General features: G+C 40.8%; 1 protein-coding gene across 4 annotated transcripts in view; it reads left to right on the top strand.

Annotated features, from left to right (window-relative positions):
- Positions 1-6,500, top strand: part of FNIP2 (folliculin interacting protein 2) — a 50,190-nt gene extending 43,690 nt beyond the window's left edge. For all 4 annotated transcript variants that reach the window (XM_063156298.1, XM_063156296.1, XM_063156297.1 and 1 more), the window contains 2 exons: positions 1,269-1,384; positions 2,628-6,500. In XM_063156298.1, the coding sequence (XP_063012368.1) occupies positions 1,269-1,384; positions 2,628-2,706 (195 nt within the window). In that variant the 3' untranslated portion in view covers positions 2,707-6,500. The remainder of the gene's footprint in view (positions 1-1,268; positions 1,385-2,627) is intronic.
- Positions 6,501-22,404: the final 15,904 nt, after the last annotated feature.

Raw genomic sequence — 22,404 nt, 5'->3', positions numbered from 1 at the left:
TATTAAGACTCGATATTAGCTCATTGAAAGAATAATTAAACATCTTCATCATGCTTCAGATGATCAGAAAAATACATCTTAGGCTGCCTACAAGCTTGAGTCTTTTTTTTCTCATTAGCTTTTTAATTAACAAAACTGGTCTCACTTCTAATACTTAGGGTTTTCATTCAGCTCCAGCACATGGGATGATGGCCTGAAGCTATTTGCTGCTACTGTTTCTAATTGCTGTCTGTGCCTGCTGGATGATTATATGTTTGATAATGTGAGGTTCTGTATTGCTTCCTGCTTTCATCTCCTGATTTCAGAGAGCTGACCTAATTTAACTTTTTTGAAGTGGTCATCCCTGTGAAAAGAAGGAATATATCAAATTGAATGTACCTTTGTCCTACAACAAAATACCTGATAAGACTTCCTACCTACTCAGCTTGTGAAGACATGCTGCCTGCTGACCTTGTCTTGCCAGAATAACCCCTCTCTCTCCTTGAAGCCAAGGTTCATCTGCTCTCTTGTAGTTGGTATATGAGAAATTGCCATGAATCACATGACTGTATTTAAAAATAAAATGCATTTCTAGCATTCCACTACTGGAAGTGGAATGATTAAACTGATGTTTCAACTTGAACTATTACCTTTTGGCAATCAGCATCAAATGTTTAAACAATTTTAAACTAGAAGTACTTAGGAATTATGAAAACAAATGCCTAAAATGGATTTGTAACTTAGTTGCTACAGAAAAGCAGTCAGCAAAAGAGTTATAATACCAGTAAGGTACTGGTGTCTTCCACATCTTGAGTCTTAGTTTCTTGAATGGCGCTAGAGCCTTAGAGCTAGAATGATCATTTTAGAAACTGTTGTTTAAACTAAGTCTTTCAGAAAAATAGTACTAACTTACAACAAAGGCATCTTGATCCAAGAATACTACCTTAATTCTTAGTAAGATATCTTGAGTTGTTTTGAACCTCATTAAAACTGTTTAAGTTAGCAGAAATGCAGTGGTGTGAGTGGAAATAGAGGTGCAGTTTATGCAACAAAATTGCTGCCCAGGAGAGCTGGAATACCCCAGTTCTATGAGGGTTTCCTCTTTGTGGAGTAGTGTAGCTTTTTTTAAGTTTATAGCACAATTGTAATTAATCCAATTGCATCTTCTAGATTTTGGAGTGGAGGCTTAGTTTATCTTCTGAGGTAGAAGGAAAAGCGATGTGCTTAGATTTCTATAATATTTGCATGTGGTTGCAAAAGGTGTTCTGAGCTTTGTGGTCTGTTTGCAGTGCATAATGCATCTTGAGGACAGGCTGCAAGAGATGTATCTCAAAAGCAAAATGCTTTCAGAATATCTGCGAGGACATACAAGAGTGCATGTAAAAGAACTAGGAATTGTATTGGGGTGAGTATTGCAGGTACCAGTCTTAAGCAATGGCAAAAGCTGGGGCAATTATTTTTCCTTTTCTTCTGAGTGTTGACAGCTTGTTCTCATGAGAATTTGCTTCATATTTAACACTTCTCTTTCATGGGCCTAATAAGTTGCAAAAAGGGCTCTACTGACCTATCTCAAAATCAGGAGAAGACATTTATACAGCAACAATAAAATACTTGTCATTTTTAAATCTTCAGAATTAAGAGAGTTTGGATTTTGGTCATTAGTGAGTTATCCAAGCATTCGTATGCACTCTCTTCTGTTGTGATCTCCTTAATGAGAGCTTCATCCCAACAAATACTTTGGAATTTTTGGAATGAAAAGGGTGCATTTGTACTTAAGTGACAAGAGGGTGTCAAAGATCAGGTGTAGAAAAATAAACAGGTGTCCTGTTCAGCAGCTGTCTTCTAATAATAGTACTTGATTGGCATATAACCTTTAGGGAGCTGCCTGCTGACAGCAGAAAAGGGGGAAGAAGTAAATACACTTTCTCAAGATGTTTTTTAACACTGTAGCTTAAATCTAACTTATCTTTTTCCAGACTGTTCGAGATTTCATACTCAGAAATGCAGCTGTAAATAGTGAAACAGTGAAATAAGCACTTTTCTCTCTGTGTGTGTATGTGTTAAATATATATAAATATATACATGCATCCTGGTTTCTGAGCAGCTTAGCATTTGGAAGTAGTTGGAAACTGACCATTGCACTTGAGAGACATTCCTTGAACTGTTATTGCATAATATTAAATTCAAATTTTGGTCTTTTTTTTGGTAAGAAAGTGCTACTATGTAGCAAACTGAGTTATATTCAAAACCTGAAATGCATAATCTTCCATAACCTGATACTTAGTACTTTGTTAAACTGGGTTTATTGGAGCCTACTCACTGGTAAGACTACAAGCTGAGGCTTAGGGCTTAGCAAATACATAAAAGATCTTTTATTTAAACCAGAAAAGATTATATAGTGCAGAATGTAATGCTGCTTGCTATCTTTTGATTTAAGTGCTAATATACTTCTTGGTTTTAAGCATTATTTACTTACCTTTAGTGGTAGTACATAATTATTGACAGTAAATAATAATTAAACTATGAACTTAGTAATGGCAAGACACTTGCAGTTTCTTTAAAGTGGATGAAAAGTATCATCTTGTATTTCTCTTGTGAAAATGACTGTATATTATTTTAAAGGCTGTCTTTTTTTTTTTAATTTCTAGGATTGAATCCAATGACTTGCCTTTGTTGGCTGCTATAGCAAGTACTCATTCCCCATATGTTGCTCAAATACTCTTATAAATTCTCAGGATAGTCATTCCCTTAAAGTACAGTTATGAAAATGGGAATGTTGAATGAAGAACAGAGGTGCCAAACACTGGTAAAGGGGAGCACTGATGAAAGCAGGTGATGACTGTACATTCTGCCACCTTCCGATCCTGATTTCAGCCGGATGTTTTATCGGAGGACTTCAGTTTACATAACACAAAAGGCATTCAGGTTTTTCTTACAATCTCACTTCTGACTTAAATCAAGAGACTGCATCCTTGCATTTTATTTTTATTCAAAGGACAAAAGTTAACACTATGTGGCAGACCGGGTGCTGCCATCCAAAACGCTGCTCAAAACCATGAAGTACCAGTTAAAAGAACAAGTGGGTTAGAATGGATTTTGTAATACTATGCTTGTGAGTGTGGTGTGGTGTATGTCTCTTTGCTGGGGAGGAGGAAGAGGAGTAGCTGTTAACTCTGTATATAGCATTCCTATACAAAAGTGTATTTGGTGGGACGTGATTTTCTTGCAGAACATAAGTGTGTTTTTGTATAGTAGAAGTGATGGGCTCAGAACAAGGAGCTTGGATTCAGCAGCCAGATGTCATGTGGGAATGGAGGTCTGCGTGAGCTTGATGTGACTTTTCCATTTAAGGACAAGAGGTTGAGAGCTGTGGCTGCTTCTGTTTTAATGAGGAGGCATTCTAATGGGCCCATGGCTGCAAGTGGAATGGAATGGACTTCCGAGAGAGGGATTTTGTGGGAAAGCCTTATGGAACTTCTGCTACAAGTTTACATTTGTTGCTGATGCAACTTCAGTAACTGTTGATTTGCTGTATGACTGTGGTCCTGAGAACTAAACTTGTCTTGGTGTCATCAAGTATTGCTATCTCCAAGGAGTATGAATTTGGAAAACTTGTGAACGATGCCAGTGCTATGAGCATGTGTCCGTGTGCACATACACCAAACAATTGGCACAAACTGAAGACAATCGTATTGGGGAAATACAAGATATCAAACAACCCCCACCAAACCTTTAGTCTAAAGTATTACTTTTTTCCAGCTATGAGTTGTCACTCTGAGTAGGAATAGAACAGGAATGTTGTTTGAAGTAAAATGAAATGTGGGGGCAAACCCCAGTATTTGATATTACTCTGAATGTTTGCAATTACCCTTTTTGATTCTACAGAAATCTTGAACTATCATCCAGGTGCCTTTCCTTACTAGATTATCTACTCTGACACCAGAAACTACTTCTCCACTAGTTGATACTGGCCTTTGGTGTTTCTAGAAAGCAAAATAAAATTTTGTACTTCACTGTTTTCACGTGGTTGATTAAAATGAATGTAAAAAATACCTTTTTTTGCATAAAGCACTGTTAAGCTGGATATGAAACTATGGACCAGACTGAGGAGAGAACAAAGGATCAGAACATGCTCAAATGGAAAACTCAATGTTGGACTGTTCCGTTGTGAGCCACTGTGAATTCAGTGTCTGAAACTGTCATCTTGCAAGTAAATTTCTGGCAACACAATTGCTTGAAAATAGTGAATTCTAAAAAGAAACTCCTGGTCACCAGTTGTGAGTTCTCCTTGTTGGTGGTTACAGATTTTTAACACTGAAGGGACACACTTTTATTAAAAGTGTTTTTATTTCCTACTACCTTGATGTTTGGACTTTTCTACAGTAAACTTTCAATTATTTGAAATAATGAAATGTGCTTATTGTGAATTGTTTAAATGTGATGGGGTTTTATTAACCTTGTGTTGCTTTTTGAGGGAAATAGGTAGACTGGCCTACTGTGAAAAGAGGTTGTTTCCACGTGGAGGGATACTTAATATTCTGATACAACACTTCTTAAGCTGTTCCTTCTATGCTGGTTTTCTGACCTGACATTCCAAATATTTCTTTTATTGCTTTTCATATTTCTCCCTAGTGTTCTGCCTAAAAAGGCTAAAATCTTTCTATGGTTCAGGTTTTTTTCTCCTGCTTTATAGCTAAGCAAACTTTTCATATCTTTGGTCTGTGAATCCTATCTGCTGGAAAGTAAATTTACCTCTGCATATGGCTTTTAGCAGATATCACTTTCTGTTTCACAAGGTTAAAACAAGGAGCGAACCATAGAGCAAGTCACGTATTCCTAAACTGCCCTCTTGGTGGAGAATGTGTGTGTGCATGTGTAAGACTATGAAACTGCTTCTCTGAGTGTATATAGAAACCTCTTGTACTTTCTCTATTTCATGTCACTCTTAAATAGTAGCTGACATCATTTAAAGTCAGTCCAGTTCTTTTAAAGTGGGGTTTTTATCTGAACAGACTCTGACAGTTCTTCAAAGAAATATATGCTAACTTAAAGATGTGCTTTTGTTGTCACAGGGTTTACTAAAGAGGACGGAGATCTGCGGGCATTTAAGTGATTTCAAGATTAGTACCATAATCAATAATAGACCTGATTTTACCACATCAAATGTTTAAAAGAAAATAAATCTGCCTTTGGGCAAGACATGAGTTAACTTTATGGTGGCATGTGAGCTGATGGTCAAAAGCACTTGAATTTTCTTCAGCCCAGGCTAAAACTTTATAGTTCTTGCTGCTTTCTCTAACATTTTGCTGCTCTTCAGAAACTACACGTTGAACTATTTTATTCTCAGTTTTAGTTTTGGGGGAAAGAAAATTCAAAATGAAAGCCCTTTATTACCTTTAAAAGGCTTTAGACTAATGAAAGCTAATTACATATTTCCCCTCCACCAAATGTACTACCTCAGTTGACAGGATTCCACTTTCTAGGGCTTTTTTTTGACTCGAAGTCTTTAACTTGTTTTTGGTAGCATCTTGATGTTCATGTAAATTGGTGTGGCATGACAGGGCAGTAAGTATTTACAGATGTGTTTTTTAGACATTTTTAGGGCATGTTTCTGGTTTTACTTTAATAGGATGAAAAGTGATATGAATGTACAGCTGTGTTGAAAATTGATAATGTAGCTTAATTTTCAAATATTCCAAAGTTGTTTTTATCAGTATTATGTAGGTTTTTGTAAACTTGAAAACATACTTTCTTGGTTAGGTGGGAGTGCACACTCTTTCCAAAATCCCACATAAATGCAGTTTACACACTGAAATTTAAAGAATGTATGCTGTTTTCAGGCAAGACTAAACATAGGGGAGGAATGAACAGCTAAATTGTAGAATTTAATTGAAATGAATTCTTGAACCCCAAACAATACCAAGATTGGAACATTTTAATTGAAGTGAGGTACACTCTGAACTAGTCTGTACAACTGTCTTTTGCTCCCAAAAAACTAATAGACACTGATTCTGTAATTCACATTTCTGATGGCATCTTCCAGAATTTTAGATTGATTTTCCCCACTCCATATTATAAGCATCTTTGCTCTTAAAGTCAAAGCCTCTTTTCAGATGCATCAAATTCTTGTATATAAGGTTTATGCAAAATGATCACTTACCCTTTAAGGAACTTCTACTTCAATTAAAAGGACCCAAATAAAAATCAAGTCTGAACTACTGAATTTAGTCTAGACAATTTCCTTATTTTCTTTTTTTTTCTTTTTCTTTTTTTTTTTTTTTTGGGGGGGGGGGGGGAGGGTGGGGGATTTGAGGTCAAATGAGGTAATTTGACATACATGGCAAGTTTTCCATAGTAGAAAAATGTGTGTTGCTATTGCATGTTTGGAGAACATAGGCTTTTTTAGGAATGACTGAACACCAATGTCAAACTACATGTTTTTTTCTTATAGTTGTTTATGTACACTATCTTTTTGGTCAATTTCTTTGCGGCATTTGGTGCAATAAACTTTCTGAAATCAATGTAAGTGGTATTTGGTATCTTCCTTTTTAAAGCTTCTGAAATAGCTGTTGTAGCTGAGGTCTAACAGCACATGGACTTTTAGATAACCCTTCAGCAAAGTAAGTAACTCTTATAAGAGGTGTCTAACAGGAAGGCTGCACAAAATTTGGAACTTGCTTGGTTATCCTTGGAAATTTTACCCCACTTACATGTAAACAGGAGCTCTTATGGAGTGAAAAATATGGGCAAAAAAGAGTGGAAAATTAAGACAGTGACTGTTAGAATAGGTGGTGCAGAGGTTTCACAGGTGTGTTCTCTTTAATTCTTTCCATAAGCATTTGAGCTAGCTGAAAAATGTGTTGCTATTAGGTAATAAATTCAGTTTCTAAAATTGCTCAACTGAACAGGAGTGAGTGACCCCTCATGTCTACTAGATTATGAAATGGTTAGTGCATTTGGTCTGATTTAGTTTCAAATACAGAGGTTTTTGATTTCTCTTTGATCTTCCATGACCTGACTTTCTATTTAGCATTCTGAACCTTATTGGAAAATCCTTATTTAGAAATAAAAGCAGAAAGGAGATGAGATGATGAACTGTATTTGTGCTTCTTTGAGCAGGTCTGAATTAGTCTGATTTGTAGGATCTAAGCATTTCTTACTTATAGACTGAAATGCTTGCTTGTGGGTCAGGCTACCAAGGATTGGAAGTAAGAAAAAAGCCAAGGAGTTTTGACATCAAGGACTTGATAGTGAGGAGAAAATCCAGTAAAGTGAATGCTCCACTCCCTGATCCCTTTGATACTTATGAGCCATTGGACTGTCTAAGTGATTTGTGCAGTTCACCAACCTGTTTTTCCATCCAGGTCTTGTAAGACTCCATGAAACTCCTCTGCTCTGATTTCACTACTTTAAAAAAAATTGTAGTTAAGCTGTTGCTCATACCAGCTGGTTGAATTTCTTTTTAAAGGGCACTTAGCCAGTTTCTCAGAATCCAAATGTTCAGGGTAGTAGCAGATTAAGAAGAGGGAGGTGCAGAGGCCGGCAGACAGTAAATAGCCAAGCGCTGGGAAGGGCTGGAGTTCTGAATTAATGAATACTTACAAGATACGGCTGAGAGGGTGGCCAAAGAGCTTTTAGAGCTGAGCTGCAAAGGGGAAAATAATACCTAGATTTGAAAAATCCTCAAACTCTGAAGTCAGATTCTGTGATTTGTTCTGAAGATGTGACTAGAAATAATACGAATGTTTATAGTGAACAAGCAACTGAACTGTTTTCCTGCTTATGTAAGTGGCAAGGAAGATCACAGATCTGATGGAGAAGTTCTCCTCATATGTAAAAATGGTTTCAAGGCTACAGCAGTAAACATGAACTATATTCTGAAGTAACTAAGTCTTGTGCCAAAATTCTGACAGTCTTTCTCCCTACTTTTCTCTCTTTTTGAAAAAGTTATATAGCAAAGCTTTCTGCACATCATCTGTGCACCATATCCTTTGGTTTTCTATACTTACATCTTTGAAGAGGTCAATCAGGACTAAACATACAAAACAGGTTTTTGGATATAAAGGACACAAAGCCAAGTGACAAACCACGAGACTGTGACTTGTGTAAGGCTTCTGATCCCATATAAAATTAGCTTAAGTGGACACATGCTAGTAATCCACATGCTGGAAAATTACTCTTATAATAGTTGCAGTCAGTTGTCTGTCTGGCACAGTCCCAAAGCTAAAACAGTTTAAGCAGTGCAAGTAGAGTAGCACTTTGTCTTGAAATCCTAAGGTCAACACATGGCTGAAGGGCTTAGGAGTGACAGTCAAGTACTCAAATATAATCTCGTAAACTGGATTTTTTTTTTTCCATTTGGAGCTACAAAAGAGATTCCACTGTGATCTGACAAAATGATGTTTGAGAGAGAGAAGACTTCCATTAGGAATGAGTTTCTCACCAAGGAATAAAACTCCCTCTCCAATGGACAGAGAAATGGTCACATTTGTGGAAATACAAAGTGATGCTTAGGTCTGCTTGGGATCTTCCCAGGGTGGGTTTGTGTGTTCTGATAAGAGTGCCATAGTGTCAGGGGCTGGGGTATTTTGGCTCACAAAAACGTTTTGCCTTCTGTTGGATTGAATTCCAACCCTGCATATAACAAAATTGTTTCAAGTATGTTTGTAATGTTACCATTTTAGCTCTCTTTTGCTACCTCATCTCTTTTTCCCTAGGCAAAAGGAGACTGAGTTATTCTTTTCTATGTGCCATGTGGATGTTATAATTTTTCATTTTCTACAGTATTGCATCACTTTTTCCTTTTTTGTTTTTTTTTTTTTTTAAGATCTGCAGAAGTCCTGTTTGCCTCAAAATGGACAAATCTAAAACTGTTCACTTTAGCTTTGAAAAATACAGGGGAATGTATTTTGTTGAATTAGTTGTGTCATTCTGTACAACATGTAACTTTTTTGACTTTGAAACACGACTGATCTGAAAGCAGCGTGAAATTAAAAATCATGATTCCAAACCATTCCATCAGCTCCTCCTGCCCTCTTTAAGGCACTGATTCATATAAGGACACTGCAGTCAGAGTGCAAGTGCTTTCATTCTGTAAAGGTTTGTATTTAATTTGGAAATTATGCCTTAACTTTTGATTTAGGGAGCAGAGCTTCCTGGGCTGCTTGCATCATTGCAGCCTGTTCACCATGTGGGTGAAGAGAAGCCTAGTTCTGCATTGTGGTCTTGTTGGTCAGGAATGTTGGGAGCAGGCTGCCTGATGGGGGGGATAAAACAAAAATGGAATTAGCTCTGAGAGAAAGCTAACTTTTTTCCTTTGCCCTTTTGTCACTGCAATTACACTTCTGGCAGTCTCCTGTCACAGTCTGATGTCCCTAGTGTGGAAAGGGTCACTGAGCCCCAAGGCTGGTTGAGCAGGGTTCCCTGGATGCTGAGCTGCTGCCATTGCCAGAGCCATGGAGTGAGCTGTGCCAGGACAGCTGGGACATAACCACCAGAGTTCCAGGTGAGTTTGTCAGGCCTCTGGTATTCAAACCATTTGTGTTACACCCCAAAGACAGACAGCTGCCTCTGGTTTCTGTGTGCCATTTTCTTCCCACAAGAATGCAGTAGCCTCTCCTGTTGCTCAGGAGTGGATAAACACCATAAGCAGAAGATGCAAAGCCCATTTGTAATGTTGCTAAATAAATTCTGAGTCTCTCAGGTAATTTGTTGGCTGCTGGGAGTGGCTGAAGGAGTAGCAGTGCATTATTACATGTTTGAATTAAATAAGATCTGGTGGCTTCCCAAGTGCAAGTGCTGATGCTCTTGATATGAAGGCAAGCTGGTAATTAGAGAATGCTGTTCTTGTCTTCACAAGGCTTCCTGTCCTGAGCCTTGTGATGTTTAGACTGTATTGCTGCAAAGGATCTAATTAACTAGTTCATCCCTGGGATCATCCCTTTACAGAGGAGCTGGCTTTCTTCCACCCTGCCTTGCTTCACTTCAAATTAGTATTCTCTCTTTCTTCTAAATATACAAAGCTTTTTTGGCATGTCTATTTTTGTGGCCAGCAACTGCTCTGCCATCCCTAAAAAAGAGCTGGTATGGATTTTGTGATGAGTGCTGAGATTTTAGATCTTGGTTTAGTTGGAGAGCTAAGAGCTGAATGGTCCCAGCCAGGAGGAAAAGCTCTTGAAGGAGAGCTCCATGGGAATTGCTGTCCCACTGAATCCAAGCAGCAATCTGCACCTGCAGTTCGTCTCACCGCCTGTTGCTGAGTGTTGCTAAGTGCCATTCTTTTCTTAACAACTGGGGACTGTGTTAAAAAGAACAAAGATGTTAATGGTCTGGGGTGAAGTCACTGCAGCACCAGCCTGCCCTTTGCCCTGTGACAATTCCAATAGTTTGATGATGGTTGGCTGCCACAGTGCACACTGCTGCCCTTCTTTGAGCTGTGATGCAGAGCTGGGTTGCATTGTAGCTGAGGTTGAAACATGACTGTGAACTTTACAGCCTGCTGGACTTGCTCAAGTTAAATGCAGTTTTATGGTGTCTGTGATGATGTATAGCACAGAGCATCCTGATTGCACAGCTTGTCAGTGTAGCACAGGGCTTTGCAGTAGTAGTGAGATCATCTCTGGATGTGCTAAACATGTTTCTGCTCACCCTGTAACACATCTTTATCTCATGCTGGGTTAACCACACTGATTAACCATTCCTAATTCTTGACTAAGCTTGACTGGTGGCAGGTTGGGAATTTTCACCCTGTGTCTGTGGCTCATCATTAAATCAGCTCCTGCTTGTTTTCTCAGCATTCTGGTAATTACCACTGTTCATTACAGAAGGATGGAGCAATTGGCCAAAGGTATGCAGGGATACTGTGTCAAAGGTTAGTATCTGATCTTCTGAGTCCTCAAATAATGACTTCATCATCAAACAGTCCTACTGGCCGAGCTGGGCTGGGGGCATGCATACACCTCCCTTTTCCCTTCCTGGCAATTGCTTTGAAGAGTCATAGACACCATGACTGGCATTTAGACAAATCTTTTGTGAAATTTAAAAAGAGAAAATGTGTGCTCGTTCTTATACACTGTGTGCAATTACAATTCTGCCTGTAAGGCTAGTTTAGCTAAAATATCTGCCACGTGGATGCTGCCAAATAAGTGTATTTTCCTTTTCTGAACACCTGCTTCTTTGCTGTTATGCATCTTTATTTTTTGCTTTAGATGCATGACTTATGTGGGAAAAAGTAACTCATGACAAGCAGCTGAGCAACACGTAAGGAGACATAGCAGGAGTCAGTAATCAGCCAAGGGAAGCACTAGTTTTCAGAAAAATAAAAGCAGAAGTGAAAGATCAAAGTCTCTTGAGCGAATTCCTTGTTTGAGGCAGTGGGAAGGTGTTACAGGCAAGCCTATGGATCATACAAGATGTTAACTTACTGCTTCACAGAAACAGCTAGTTTTTACACATTGGCATGAAGGTATCTGTGATGATGCTGTGCTGTGGCAATGCAGCATGTTTATACCTGCCCATTTTAATATAGAGAAGAGTGATACAATGCAGTTTTTCTTGGGATTAGCTATATGGGCTGAAATATTGCAGCCAGTGTTATGGCTTTTAGCTATGTGAAAGAATAGGGGCAGGAGGCAGCATAAAATTAAGCAAAAAAGTAAAAAATATGGTACAGAGTCATACGTGCCATTTGACTCTGTGCGACTGTCTGAGTTCCTGATTCAGTCTTGGTGCTGTTTGTTTTAACCCATGTGGTGGGAATCCAAAGATAAAAAGCAACCATGACCAGACAAGATGTGACTGTCATTCTCTAAGGGGATAAATTGCCATGGCAATCCTGGCTGTTGCTGTTGGGAGATGGCTGATTTTGGGCAGCTGTTGGGTAGTTGGAGATGGTGAATCCCCTTGGGGATAAGGTGCCTTTTGGATAATTAGACAAGCGTGCAAACTGCCTCAAAACAAAGGACGTTAAATTATTTCTTCCTGCTGCTTGAGATGAAGTAATGGCTCTTGTAAAAGTGAATGCCTGAGAGGCAGCACCAGTTTCTGAAGGATAGCAAACGCCAAACCCAGTTGGAGCCTCAATTTTCCCCCCATGTCAAGGGGAAGGAATGCAAGGTTTGACAGCAAAAGAAGGCTGCTTGCTATAAGAATAGTATTTATAGAATCCCAGAATAGTTTGGGTTGGAAGGGCCTGTAAAAGGTCTTGTAGTTCAGTCCCTCCCTGCAATGGGCAGATATATCTTCAGCTGGATCAGGTTGCTCAGAGCCTCACCCAGCCAAGGAACAGTATTTGATCTTTGTGCTCATGATGGGGATGAGGTTGGGCACTCAGCTGTCACCCAGTGCAGGTGCTCCTGCCAGCACAAGCGAAGTGGCTGTAGCAGGGAAGACAACGACTGGTATGCCCCTTTCACTGAGGTCTGCTTAAAGCAGTGGTGAAATGGGAATGTGGGGCAGTGAGTTCCACCTCACTTAAGCCAGTCTGCCGCTGATCCCTTGTGTTTGCTGGTGGAAATATGCCCTTAACCACCTGCTTGCAGTAGGGGTCAGATGAGAGCTGCTACTGTGATGCCTTGAGAATCCATAGCCAGGTGTAAGGAGAGAAGGAGAAGCACGAGTCCCCTTTCCAGCATCGCCTCCCCATTGCTTCAGCGTAGCTGTAGCAGGAAAACTGCCCCGCGAAGGGCTGGTGAGCTACCGGAGCTGCAGCTGGCTGTAATAGCACAACGTCTGCTTGGTGGGACCACTGCCAATCGTGCTCCTTTCCCCCAGCTGCAGTTAGTGTAAAAGCTGGTTTCAGGTTGCTTGCCTAGCTCTAGATTGGCATCAAATCGCTCAGCTTTGCAAACCCTATTTGCTGCTCATGATGTGTTTATTGGACCTGATTGTTATTCTGCCAGAGACTAAGGTAACCTATGGAAATATATCCTCATTTCTCCCTTCCTCACCACAGAAGCACCCTGTGAGGGTAGCTGTCATTATTTCTGACCTTAATACCTTGCTAAGAAGAGGAGTAACTCCTGGAAAATTGCAGGATGTATTTGTTCTGTTTCCATTATTTTCCCTTTGCTCCGTGGCCATGACACATCATTGTCGGGGACCTGGGGCTGGCAGTGGGCATCAGCAGGAGCAGGAACCACTTCATCCAAGTATCTCCCACAGCTGTGAAAGCTGCAGAAAGGCATTGTGGAGCTCTTGTTTCCTTCCAGAGTGGAGTCCCTGTTCTGTGTGAATTATGAGCACAATTGTCAGTGCTCCCAGCACCGGCAAGGGAAGCTGCTGATAAATGAGGTGCAGTAGCAGCAGCTGCGAAATCGCTGTCCTGCTGGCTGGGGAAAGGCAAAGTCATCAGAGAATTAAGATGAACTGCTAAGCATATTTTGCGCTCAGAAGGCAGTTCCATAGGAATTAAAAGGAAAACACTGCCATATAGGAGTTTTTCTGACTTCTGCTGGAGCTACAGCTGTTGCTCTTCAGGCCTAGTATTCCTTCATGCAATGAACTGCCCCCACACAGCTTCTTCAAATAGGATCAAAAGGGTCAGCTGGAAAAATCTATAAAGAGGTGGAACAATTCAAAGAAGAATGCAGAGGGACAGAGCAATGACTGCTTGGAAATCAAGGTCAAACCGTGCCTTAATAGCTGAGTGCACCCAGGACTTCAGACATCTTAAATCAGACCCTAATGACCATGGCTGGGTAGAAGACAAGAATCCACATGTCTTTTTAAACTGCTATCTTGTGCATGGAAACGTGGCTGTGTGCCACCAACAGAGAGTAAGAAAATGTTGTCTTCCTCTTTCAAAGTTTTTTTTTGCTCTCATGAGATTGAGATTTTACACTAGCCATCCTATAAAAAAGAAGTCAGTAGGGAACACTAAAGTAGCAGCAGCCACTTGAGCTGCGCTGTGTTTGGCACATTGGAGTGCCACTGGTACTTGGTCATCTTGTCAATGTAGGAAAAAATTATATTAACAATATCAACCTCAAGTTTGTTCTTCAAACTTCTACTTCAATGTGACTTGTTCAGTTATTTTGGTCACATTTCTACAGTTGAAGACTTGTGACTGTTTATACCTTTTGCGCTGTATTATTTCAGTTATACGTGAAGTGTAGCAAATCTTTAGTTTCTGTGATTGACTTTGCAGCTAGCTCCCCTCACCCAAGGAAACTGGAAGCTACTAAAACCATTCCTTTCAACCAGCACAAGGAATAGAGCTGCCTTCTGCCTTTCACTTCTGCCTTTCCCTAGATCTGATGCTGTGCCATCCTCAGAAATGGCATAAAGAACCTGGCAGAAGGCTGTTTTGCTGAGCAGCTTCTATCTGGTCAACCTAAAGTAGACTTCAGTAGAGCTTTAAGACTAATTCTCTGTGCATTTCTCACTTGAGGTCATGAGCAGAACGTGAACCCTCAGGCTCTGAAATTAAAGATGGGTCTCTTCCAAACCAGCCCTTCTGAGGAGCCAGCCACAGCCCCTGTGTCAGGTAGGACATGGTTTTCTTCCATGAGTTGTGTTGGTGTCTGCAGGGCTGCAGCAGAGCTCTAGGCTAAGGCTTGGCCTTTCTGTCTCAGATCTAATTCCTGGCCTGCAGCATCTTCTCTTCCCCCCATTTAAATCCCCCTTTCTTGCATGGGCAGCAGTGCTGTCTCTTGGCACAGGGAAAAGCAGCCCAAGTGCAGGCCAGCGGGTGGTGGCTGCCAGGGACACGTGAGCAGAGCAGAGATTTACCCCTTTAACTTGACAGGTCTAGGCTCTTTCACCATCTCTGTCTGCCCAGGGATTGTGAAACCTCTTAGCACACTGCAAAATGCCTCAACCTCCTAGTAATTTCTCTTTCCCAAAGGTATAATGAGGTGAAAAGCTGGCCCCTCAGTCAGTGGCTCAGTACAGGGCAGGGTACATGGCTGATTCATTTCTCTTCCACAAGACTGCCCGTGCTGTGGAACAGAACAGGGTTATTCCCAGGGGCTGGGCTCGCTGAGGTTAAATATGTGCCTTCCTTTATCAAACTGTTTTCTGCCATTTCTGCACGTTTCACAAGAGGGTTGAGGTACTGCTGAGTAAATTTACAACCAGAAACCTCAGGCCCTTCAGAAAACCAAAGGAGAGTTGGAAGGAATTATGTGTGTTCCAAAAGTTAATATTTAGGTGTTCTGACATGCATGTGTAACCAATGATGATGACAGTGACTGGTTTTTTTTTAAATAAACTCTTTGCAGCTGAGAAATGTGATCATTCCAACAAAACAAGAAAGCTTAACCTGCAGAAAAGCTTAACCTGCAGCCAGCAGTTCCATAAACTCCCTAGGCTAACAGGCTGTATATGTGCTGTCTTCCTCTGTGACAAATGTGCTTGGTGCCACAGTGGTGTCACAAGCCTGAGCCAATGGTGCTTATGGCTTCCAGCTGGGCTGCTGAGTGCTGGGAATACCACAAGCCAAGCAGATCCCGGGTTTGGTGGAAGCAGCGTCCAAAACCTACCTCATTTCTAATGCCTCCTGTCCCAAATCCATTATTAGTCAGGGAAATGTTGACCTTGCCTGCTGTACCTCAAGCACAGCAGCCTTCTGGTCATTTTTCTGAGCTGACTGCTGCAGTTGGCTCACCTCAGGTAGACTTTCTTAGGGACTCAGATAATAGTTGGTGTTCACTATTGCCGTTGAAGTCTGTGTTACTGGAGAAGGTCTGATGTGATGCTGGCTAGGAGACAGGGGCCAAATTCAGGAAGAATTCTTGTTCTGATGAGAGGAGAAACCCCAGGGAGATGTTTAATCACTGCAGATTGAGTGATACTAATGGTGAAGTTTTTATCCTTTGTGTTAACTGTGACATGTTGTGCTGTGCAAAGTGCACTGATCGAGTTACTCTGTTGCCTTACTGGCCAGAATTCTTTCTTTGCTAACCCTCCTCTGTCTGTGGTATTTTTTCCCCTCATGTTCACTTTGGCATATCTGATGTTACATGGCCAGCTTTCCCAGGCAGGTACCTGGCCATGCTTGTCAAGTTTTTGGAAGGCCACAAACAGATTAGTTACCTTTTTCCATTTACCCTCTCAGAAGGGAAACTGCTGAGACAAGATCTTTCAGGAATGTAAATGACTCCCTTTGTCTATGCTACAAATGAAGAAACATAGATAAATGTCACCCCTGGGAGACTCCTTTGGAGACTTTTCATGTCCAGCACTATTGCTTTGGTTCATGTATTCCAAGCCAACAACGTTTTCATACCTGAATTAGGAAATTATGGATTTATCTGATGAATACATGCGTGTATTTTCAACAAATCACGTGTGTGTTAGAGGTTCATCTGCAGTGCAAGGTTTGGGGGTCACTGGAGTGCTTCTCCCTGGAAGGCAGCAGAAGACTGACAGTAAAACCTCGTTTTTCAGGCTGCTTGATGTGAGGAGGGCAGCGTGCCCTGTGACCTGGCTGTGACAGGGGAGCAGAGCTCAGTGTGTGTTTGCACGCACAAGTTTACAGGAATTCTGGCTCTTCCCTGGGGGAGAATGCTCTTCACTCACCTTTTTCACTTCAGAGGGAATAATTACCAATGTTTGTGGGGTTTTTTTTCATTTGAGGTAGGTAATATGCAAACCATGGTGGCACATCCAAGGCTGCAGTTTCAGAAAAATTTGCTTGAATTTAATGTTGATGAAAATCTAATGTTCCAACTTCGAGTCAATGCGTCATGTGTCAGGCTTTCAGCAGCATTAAGTTGCCAATACCTATAATAAAATCCTTATCCATCTGGCTATCCTTAGCCTTAAAAAACAACAGAAAAATCTCAGCTACCATCCAACTCTAAACCTGTTTTCTTACTGAACCAATCTGGTTGTATCATATGCCATTTAAAAGCTCATATCAATAACAGGGATATAATCACTGCTTTTGTTTGAGTATTTTGCCTCTTAGTGCAGTACTTCTCTCTTAAAATTTGCCTTGAGAAAGAGAGCTCTATTATGATTTTTTCCCAAATTGCATGGATAATTGATGTTTAAGATGTTCATAAGGAAAAAAAAAAAGCCTGCGTGTAACTGATAGGACAAAGATTTTATATCCACACAGCAGTTGTTCTGTAAGGGGACCAGAATTTCTAGGTTGTCAACTCTGTTGATTATCTTTGCCCAGCACTCAAATTTGATTGTCTTTTAATGCTGCTACAGTAAAGATTTTTTTATTACATTGAAAACAAAATTAAATTAAAAATTAGGTTTGAGAAAGCAGCATTTAAAGGCAGAATATGAGGGGAATGAGAAAAAATATTTTTCCTTGTTGGGTTTTGTAGCTGTTAGCTATACAGAAGAGGTATGTTGAGGCTCAAAAATATGTCTCTTCATTGCTAAATTCTGAAACAAAGTGTGAGAGAGGACTGATTAAAAACCTCTTCAGTTGTCATCTCTACCTCTCCAGCTTCTGCCTTGCAGCCTTTTTCTCCATCCTCTGCTCCTGCTTTTGGTTTTGGGCTCTTCCACTCATCTTTTTCCATGATGGTCACCTTCTCTCACTCAGTATTGTTTTCACACCTTCTCATCCTTGGACCTGTTCTGTCTTTTGCCTGTTCAAAGGACATGGAGCACATGCAGAACTGGGCATATTCACTGAACCTAGGTGAAAAATTCTAATTAAAATATAGATTGCTTCTGAGAATGGTGAACCACGTGCCCCAAGCTGTAGGGCTTGGTCAGGTGGAAACTCGAAAAGGACAACCTGCTCATGATGGCACACTCGAGGAATTTCAGGTGTCCTTAATGGAATTACTAGGTGTGACAGCTAGCAAAACCCATTCCTTTTACTTGTTTTTTGTAATATAGAGAAGGAAACTTACTTTTATATGCCCCAGTTACTGAGATAAAAGTGATCCATTAAAGGTGAATCTTAAAAAAAGGAGACTACCCATGCATCAAATTTAATGGAGTGGTTTCTTAGGAAAACATATATATTAAAAAAAATTAGTTCCTTAAAAAGTAATCGAAATTACAAGTGTTTCTTAGTGTAATATTGAAATACAGGAATCTGGCTTCTTTTAAATATCATACAGGACAAAAAAAAAGAGAAGAATTAATATCACAGGTGATACTATATTTCTCCCCATCTACCTGGACTGATGAGAACTCATTTTTTGCTTGGACAACATTTTAAAAAGACAAAAAATTCAGCCAATACAATCAGCAAAATTCTTCTCCTTCATTAACTAAGTGCCCAAGAGACAAATGGATGAAAATGTAGGTTCCTGTATTCAAGAGGAGGTTGCAAATTAAATGATGCAATAAATTTACCCCTGAGCTAAAAGCAAATTTTCTTCTAACAGAAAGATTCCAACATATCTGAAAGGTGACTTTTACAGGGTTCTGGCTAAAATGATGGGGAATAGCTCTTTAGAGCTATGGGCGAGATCATGCAGAAGTGGTGTGTGTATCTATGGTGATGTTCTTCTCTCTGTCACTGGGAACAGGCTGCAGGGGCTGCAGGCATTCAGGTGGGGAGGAGAAACTCCCTGAAATGCTGGGTCGTGTTTAAGTATTTGAAGTTTATTATGGACCTGGTGGTTTCCAACTAAATGTTGTGGAATGTTGTGCACAATTAGGTAAACTGCTAAAAGTCATAATTGTGATGATTATTGTTTTTCCCAAGGAGACTCCTAACAACATTTCCCATATGTTGTCCACTTTATGGGACTGTATGTCTTATTTCACATGTGCCTCATTTTAAATATTCAGTACTATGTATTTTTAATTTATAGCCAAATATCTCAGCATCTGAGAAGGCAGGTAAATATGTTTGCCTCATTTTTGTAGGCAAGGCAGCTAGGGAACAAAGAAGTCAAAGGTTTGTTATATGATATATTGGCATTTAAGCAAATGACTAGCAGTCTCCTCAAAACTGAAAGCATGACCTTTTGTGAAATGGCATTCTTTTATTGAACAAATGTGTTTTTAATGTATTCTGTTATAGCTGCTTGCTGTTGTGATTATACGAAATTGAACTGCCTTTTGCAACAGCAAAAACTACAGTGAGAACAAAGGGACTGACCTGGTTTTGACTCTTCATTCTCTTCTGCAAATCTGCAAATGCATTTGTTGAAGCCTGTGCAAATCAGTTGCTGCAAATATTAAATCTTAACCTCTATGGTTTTGCTGTGGGGCAGCCTCTAAGTCATGAGTTAGTGACAGGAAAAATGAGAGAAACTTGAGCTGCAATGTTTTTAATGATTTTTTTTTTTTAAGTAGAAGCATTTAGTTAAGCCAAGTAAATCCCTACTCATTTACTTGCAATTTTAACTCAAATGACAAACCTGCAGTTGCTGAGAACAGGTTATGTGGGTTCCTTGCGAAACCCCTTCATGAGAGAGACAACATCCTCTTTCCCTCAGCTGAAGGCTGGGAAAACAGCAGGTCAAATTTCTGCTTGTACCAAAGCCCCAATTCTTGGTAGTCCTGCAGCAAGCACAGTGTCAGCAATTGTAATTCCTGACATTTCTAACTTGGAGGAGGGGACTGAGGAGGGTAGATGAAATCTGTTTACTTTAGACAAAAATGGAAGGTATGTTCTTTGCTGAGAATGTATCCTCAGAGGGCACAGGCAAGGAAATAATTTTGGTAGTTCATTTCTTAAAACACAAATATATTCCAGGTCTTGTACAGAAAACCTTGAAGCTTTGAACGAGTGTGCAGCTGAGAGTGTGGAGATAGGAAAGCTCAACTTCTTTGGACAAAACACTGTACAGTGAGACATGACAGATGTGAGCTGGAGCTGCCACCTTTGTCTCTGAAGGTGTCCTTGTTCTGAGCCATTTTGCTGCTGCTGTCTTGAATAGATAAAGCTGAGTACACAGCCAGAGCCCAGAAGAATATCCCCCTAACCTTATCACTAGCCTTGCTTACATCTTTGGAAAGAGAATTTGCTGAGAAAGTACATGGCCTCTTCATTACAAAGAAGTGTGAGATGTTACTTATTGAGAAATTCATTATTCCTTTTTGTCTTAAAGGAAAATGCCAGGGGAAAAAATACATTAAAATTGAAAAGGGAAAGGCTGTCATTAGTCATTTCTGGATTAAAAATTTGGGATAGGCTATTCTAATAATACACATGGAGGGAAATAGGCAGCCAGATAGATCCAGCAGGGGCTCCCCAAAGCGTTTGTGACCTTGAGATCCATTTAGCGCATGCTTGGGTTGGTGGTTCCTGGGTCTGTTTATGAGGATGTTTCTTCAGAACATATCTGGCTTTGACAGATCCTTCCTCTTCCAGAATAACTCACACTCCATCCAGGGAGTATCTCTGTTGTGTGCAATTGTAAATGACCTCTGCATGGGAGGTAACTCCCACCCTTTCCTACAGCAACCATGTGATGGCTGGATGCAGTTTGGCAGCTTTGTGTGTCTGATGCATGGTGGTTCTGAAACTGAACTTCACTTGTTTTGTTGCCTTCTGATGTTTGTGTCTAAATTAAACACTAAGGAGTGATGAAGAAGTGTGGTCTAGTGGTTTAATGTATTCAAGTGTCAATATAGAACAAGGAATCTTCTGTCTTCACCACATCTATGGCCAAGGACAAATTATTTGAGATGTCTGTGTCTCAGAGTTTTCCCAACCATAAGATCAGGATGAAAGGTTTCTCTGGGTTACTGAATCACCTGAATGCTTTGATTCCCAACAGAAAGAGGGAAATTTTTTAAAAGTATTCCTAAATTGATTCTAAAAATAAATAGCCCCTAATTTTTCTGCCACTGGCTCCTCTCCACTTTGGTAGAGCAGTTCTGGTTCTCAGTGCAAAGAGGAAGCCCTGCACATCACACAAGATATACAGAGTCAAACAAGAGTCAATCTCCAGCTTTCTCTGACTACTCCAGTGAGCATTACAGTGTTAATGGTGAACAGCAGGGAAATGGCATATTTACTCATTCTGATTTCACTTGCTGTAATGGGAAATAATTCTCCTGAAGTCAATGGGATTGCAGTAGTGTAAGAGCTGTATGAATTTCTCTGCCCTCAGGCTGATGACAAAAATTGTTTATGGCCATACCATAGCAAACACATAGAAAAGGCCTCAGAGCAGGGTAGGATTCTGTAAATGAAATAAAAGCAATGTATTTAGCAGATGAACGTTTTAGAAGTCAGAGCCTGAGGAAGTCTTGCTGTTTGGCTGGTATACAGAGCTCTCCCCAGTATTTTGCCTTTCCACCCCAGCACAGAGCTTCAGCTCTTCTAGAATCAAGCTTCCCTCACTAGCCACTGTCTACTGGCCAAAAAAGTCCACAATACAGCAAAAATGTTCAATGCCCATAAAAGATAGCTGCATAGGAGAGGTACTTGATAAAGGGCAGCTGTTGTCTTTCTGGCCGCTCCAGCCTCATGCTTAGTGTGGAAAGCAGAACAAAAGGAAAAAGATGAAGGAGGCTGAGGAATTGAGGGGACACAGCCTGTTGCTGTAGCAGAGGGTAACACCCTTGTATGGCAAACTCCAAGCAGGAGGTCCAGCCATGGCCTGTGATATTCCTCTCCCTGCATGGTGACATCCCACTGTGCATCCTCGCTCTGCTGCTGGCCCTGGTGCCTCAGAGGCTGGAGGTCATTGAGCAGTAGATAGGGAGTCAAAAAAGGGAGGGTGAATGGGAGCTAGGAAACCAAAGAGCAGTTCAGCAACATAAGAGTACATATTAAGAATGAAATGGGGAAAATAGTGTTACTTTTTGGCTTCAAGAAAGTGATATTGACCATTATTCCTTAAGAAAGAAAACAGGCAATTAATCTGGCCTTGAGACAATGTCAAGGCAGTTATTCAGGTAAAGTGGGATGGGAGGGTGCAGAAGCCACAAGTCACTGGGGGCTGCCAGGACAATGCTGGTGTCAGGCAAGTGGTGAAGGGCAGGGAGGGCAGAGGAGAAGAGAGGATATCATGAAGAATGTGGAAGTGCAGGACAAACTAGGAGCTCAGGCCCAGACAGCATGGATCCATGAAATGCAGGTCCTAATTGACCAGCCTGATCTTCTTCTGAGGCAAGGTAACCCATCTGGTGGATAAGGGGAAGGCTGTGAATGTAGTCTACCTGGACTTTGACACAGTTTCCACAGCATTTTACTGGAGAAACTGGCTGCTCATGGCTTGGATGGGTGCACTCTTCATTAGGTAAGAAACTGGATGTCCATCTGGATGGGTGGGCCCAGGGAGAGGTGGTGAATGGAGTTCCATCCAGCTGGCAGCTGTCACCAGTGGTGCTCTCCAGGGCCCAGTGCTGGGGCCAGCCCTGTGTAATGTCCTTATTGATGACCTGGACAAGGGGGTTGAGAGCACCTTCAGTCAGTTCACAGGTGACACCATGTTGGGTGGGAGTGTTCATCTGCTGGAAGGTGGGAAGGCTCTGTAAAGGGGTCTGGACAGGCTGGATTGATGGGCCAAGGCCAAATGTGTGAGGTTCAACACGGTG

This window comes from Melospiza melodia, chromosome 5, assembly GCF_035770615.1.
Source record: "Melospiza melodia melodia isolate bMelMel2 chromosome 5, bMelMel2.pri, whole genome shotgun sequence".
NCBI lineage: Eukaryota > Metazoa > Chordata > Aves > Passeriformes > Passerellidae > Melospiza > Melospiza melodia.
This window is presented reverse-complemented; position numbering and strand designations above follow the sequence as displayed.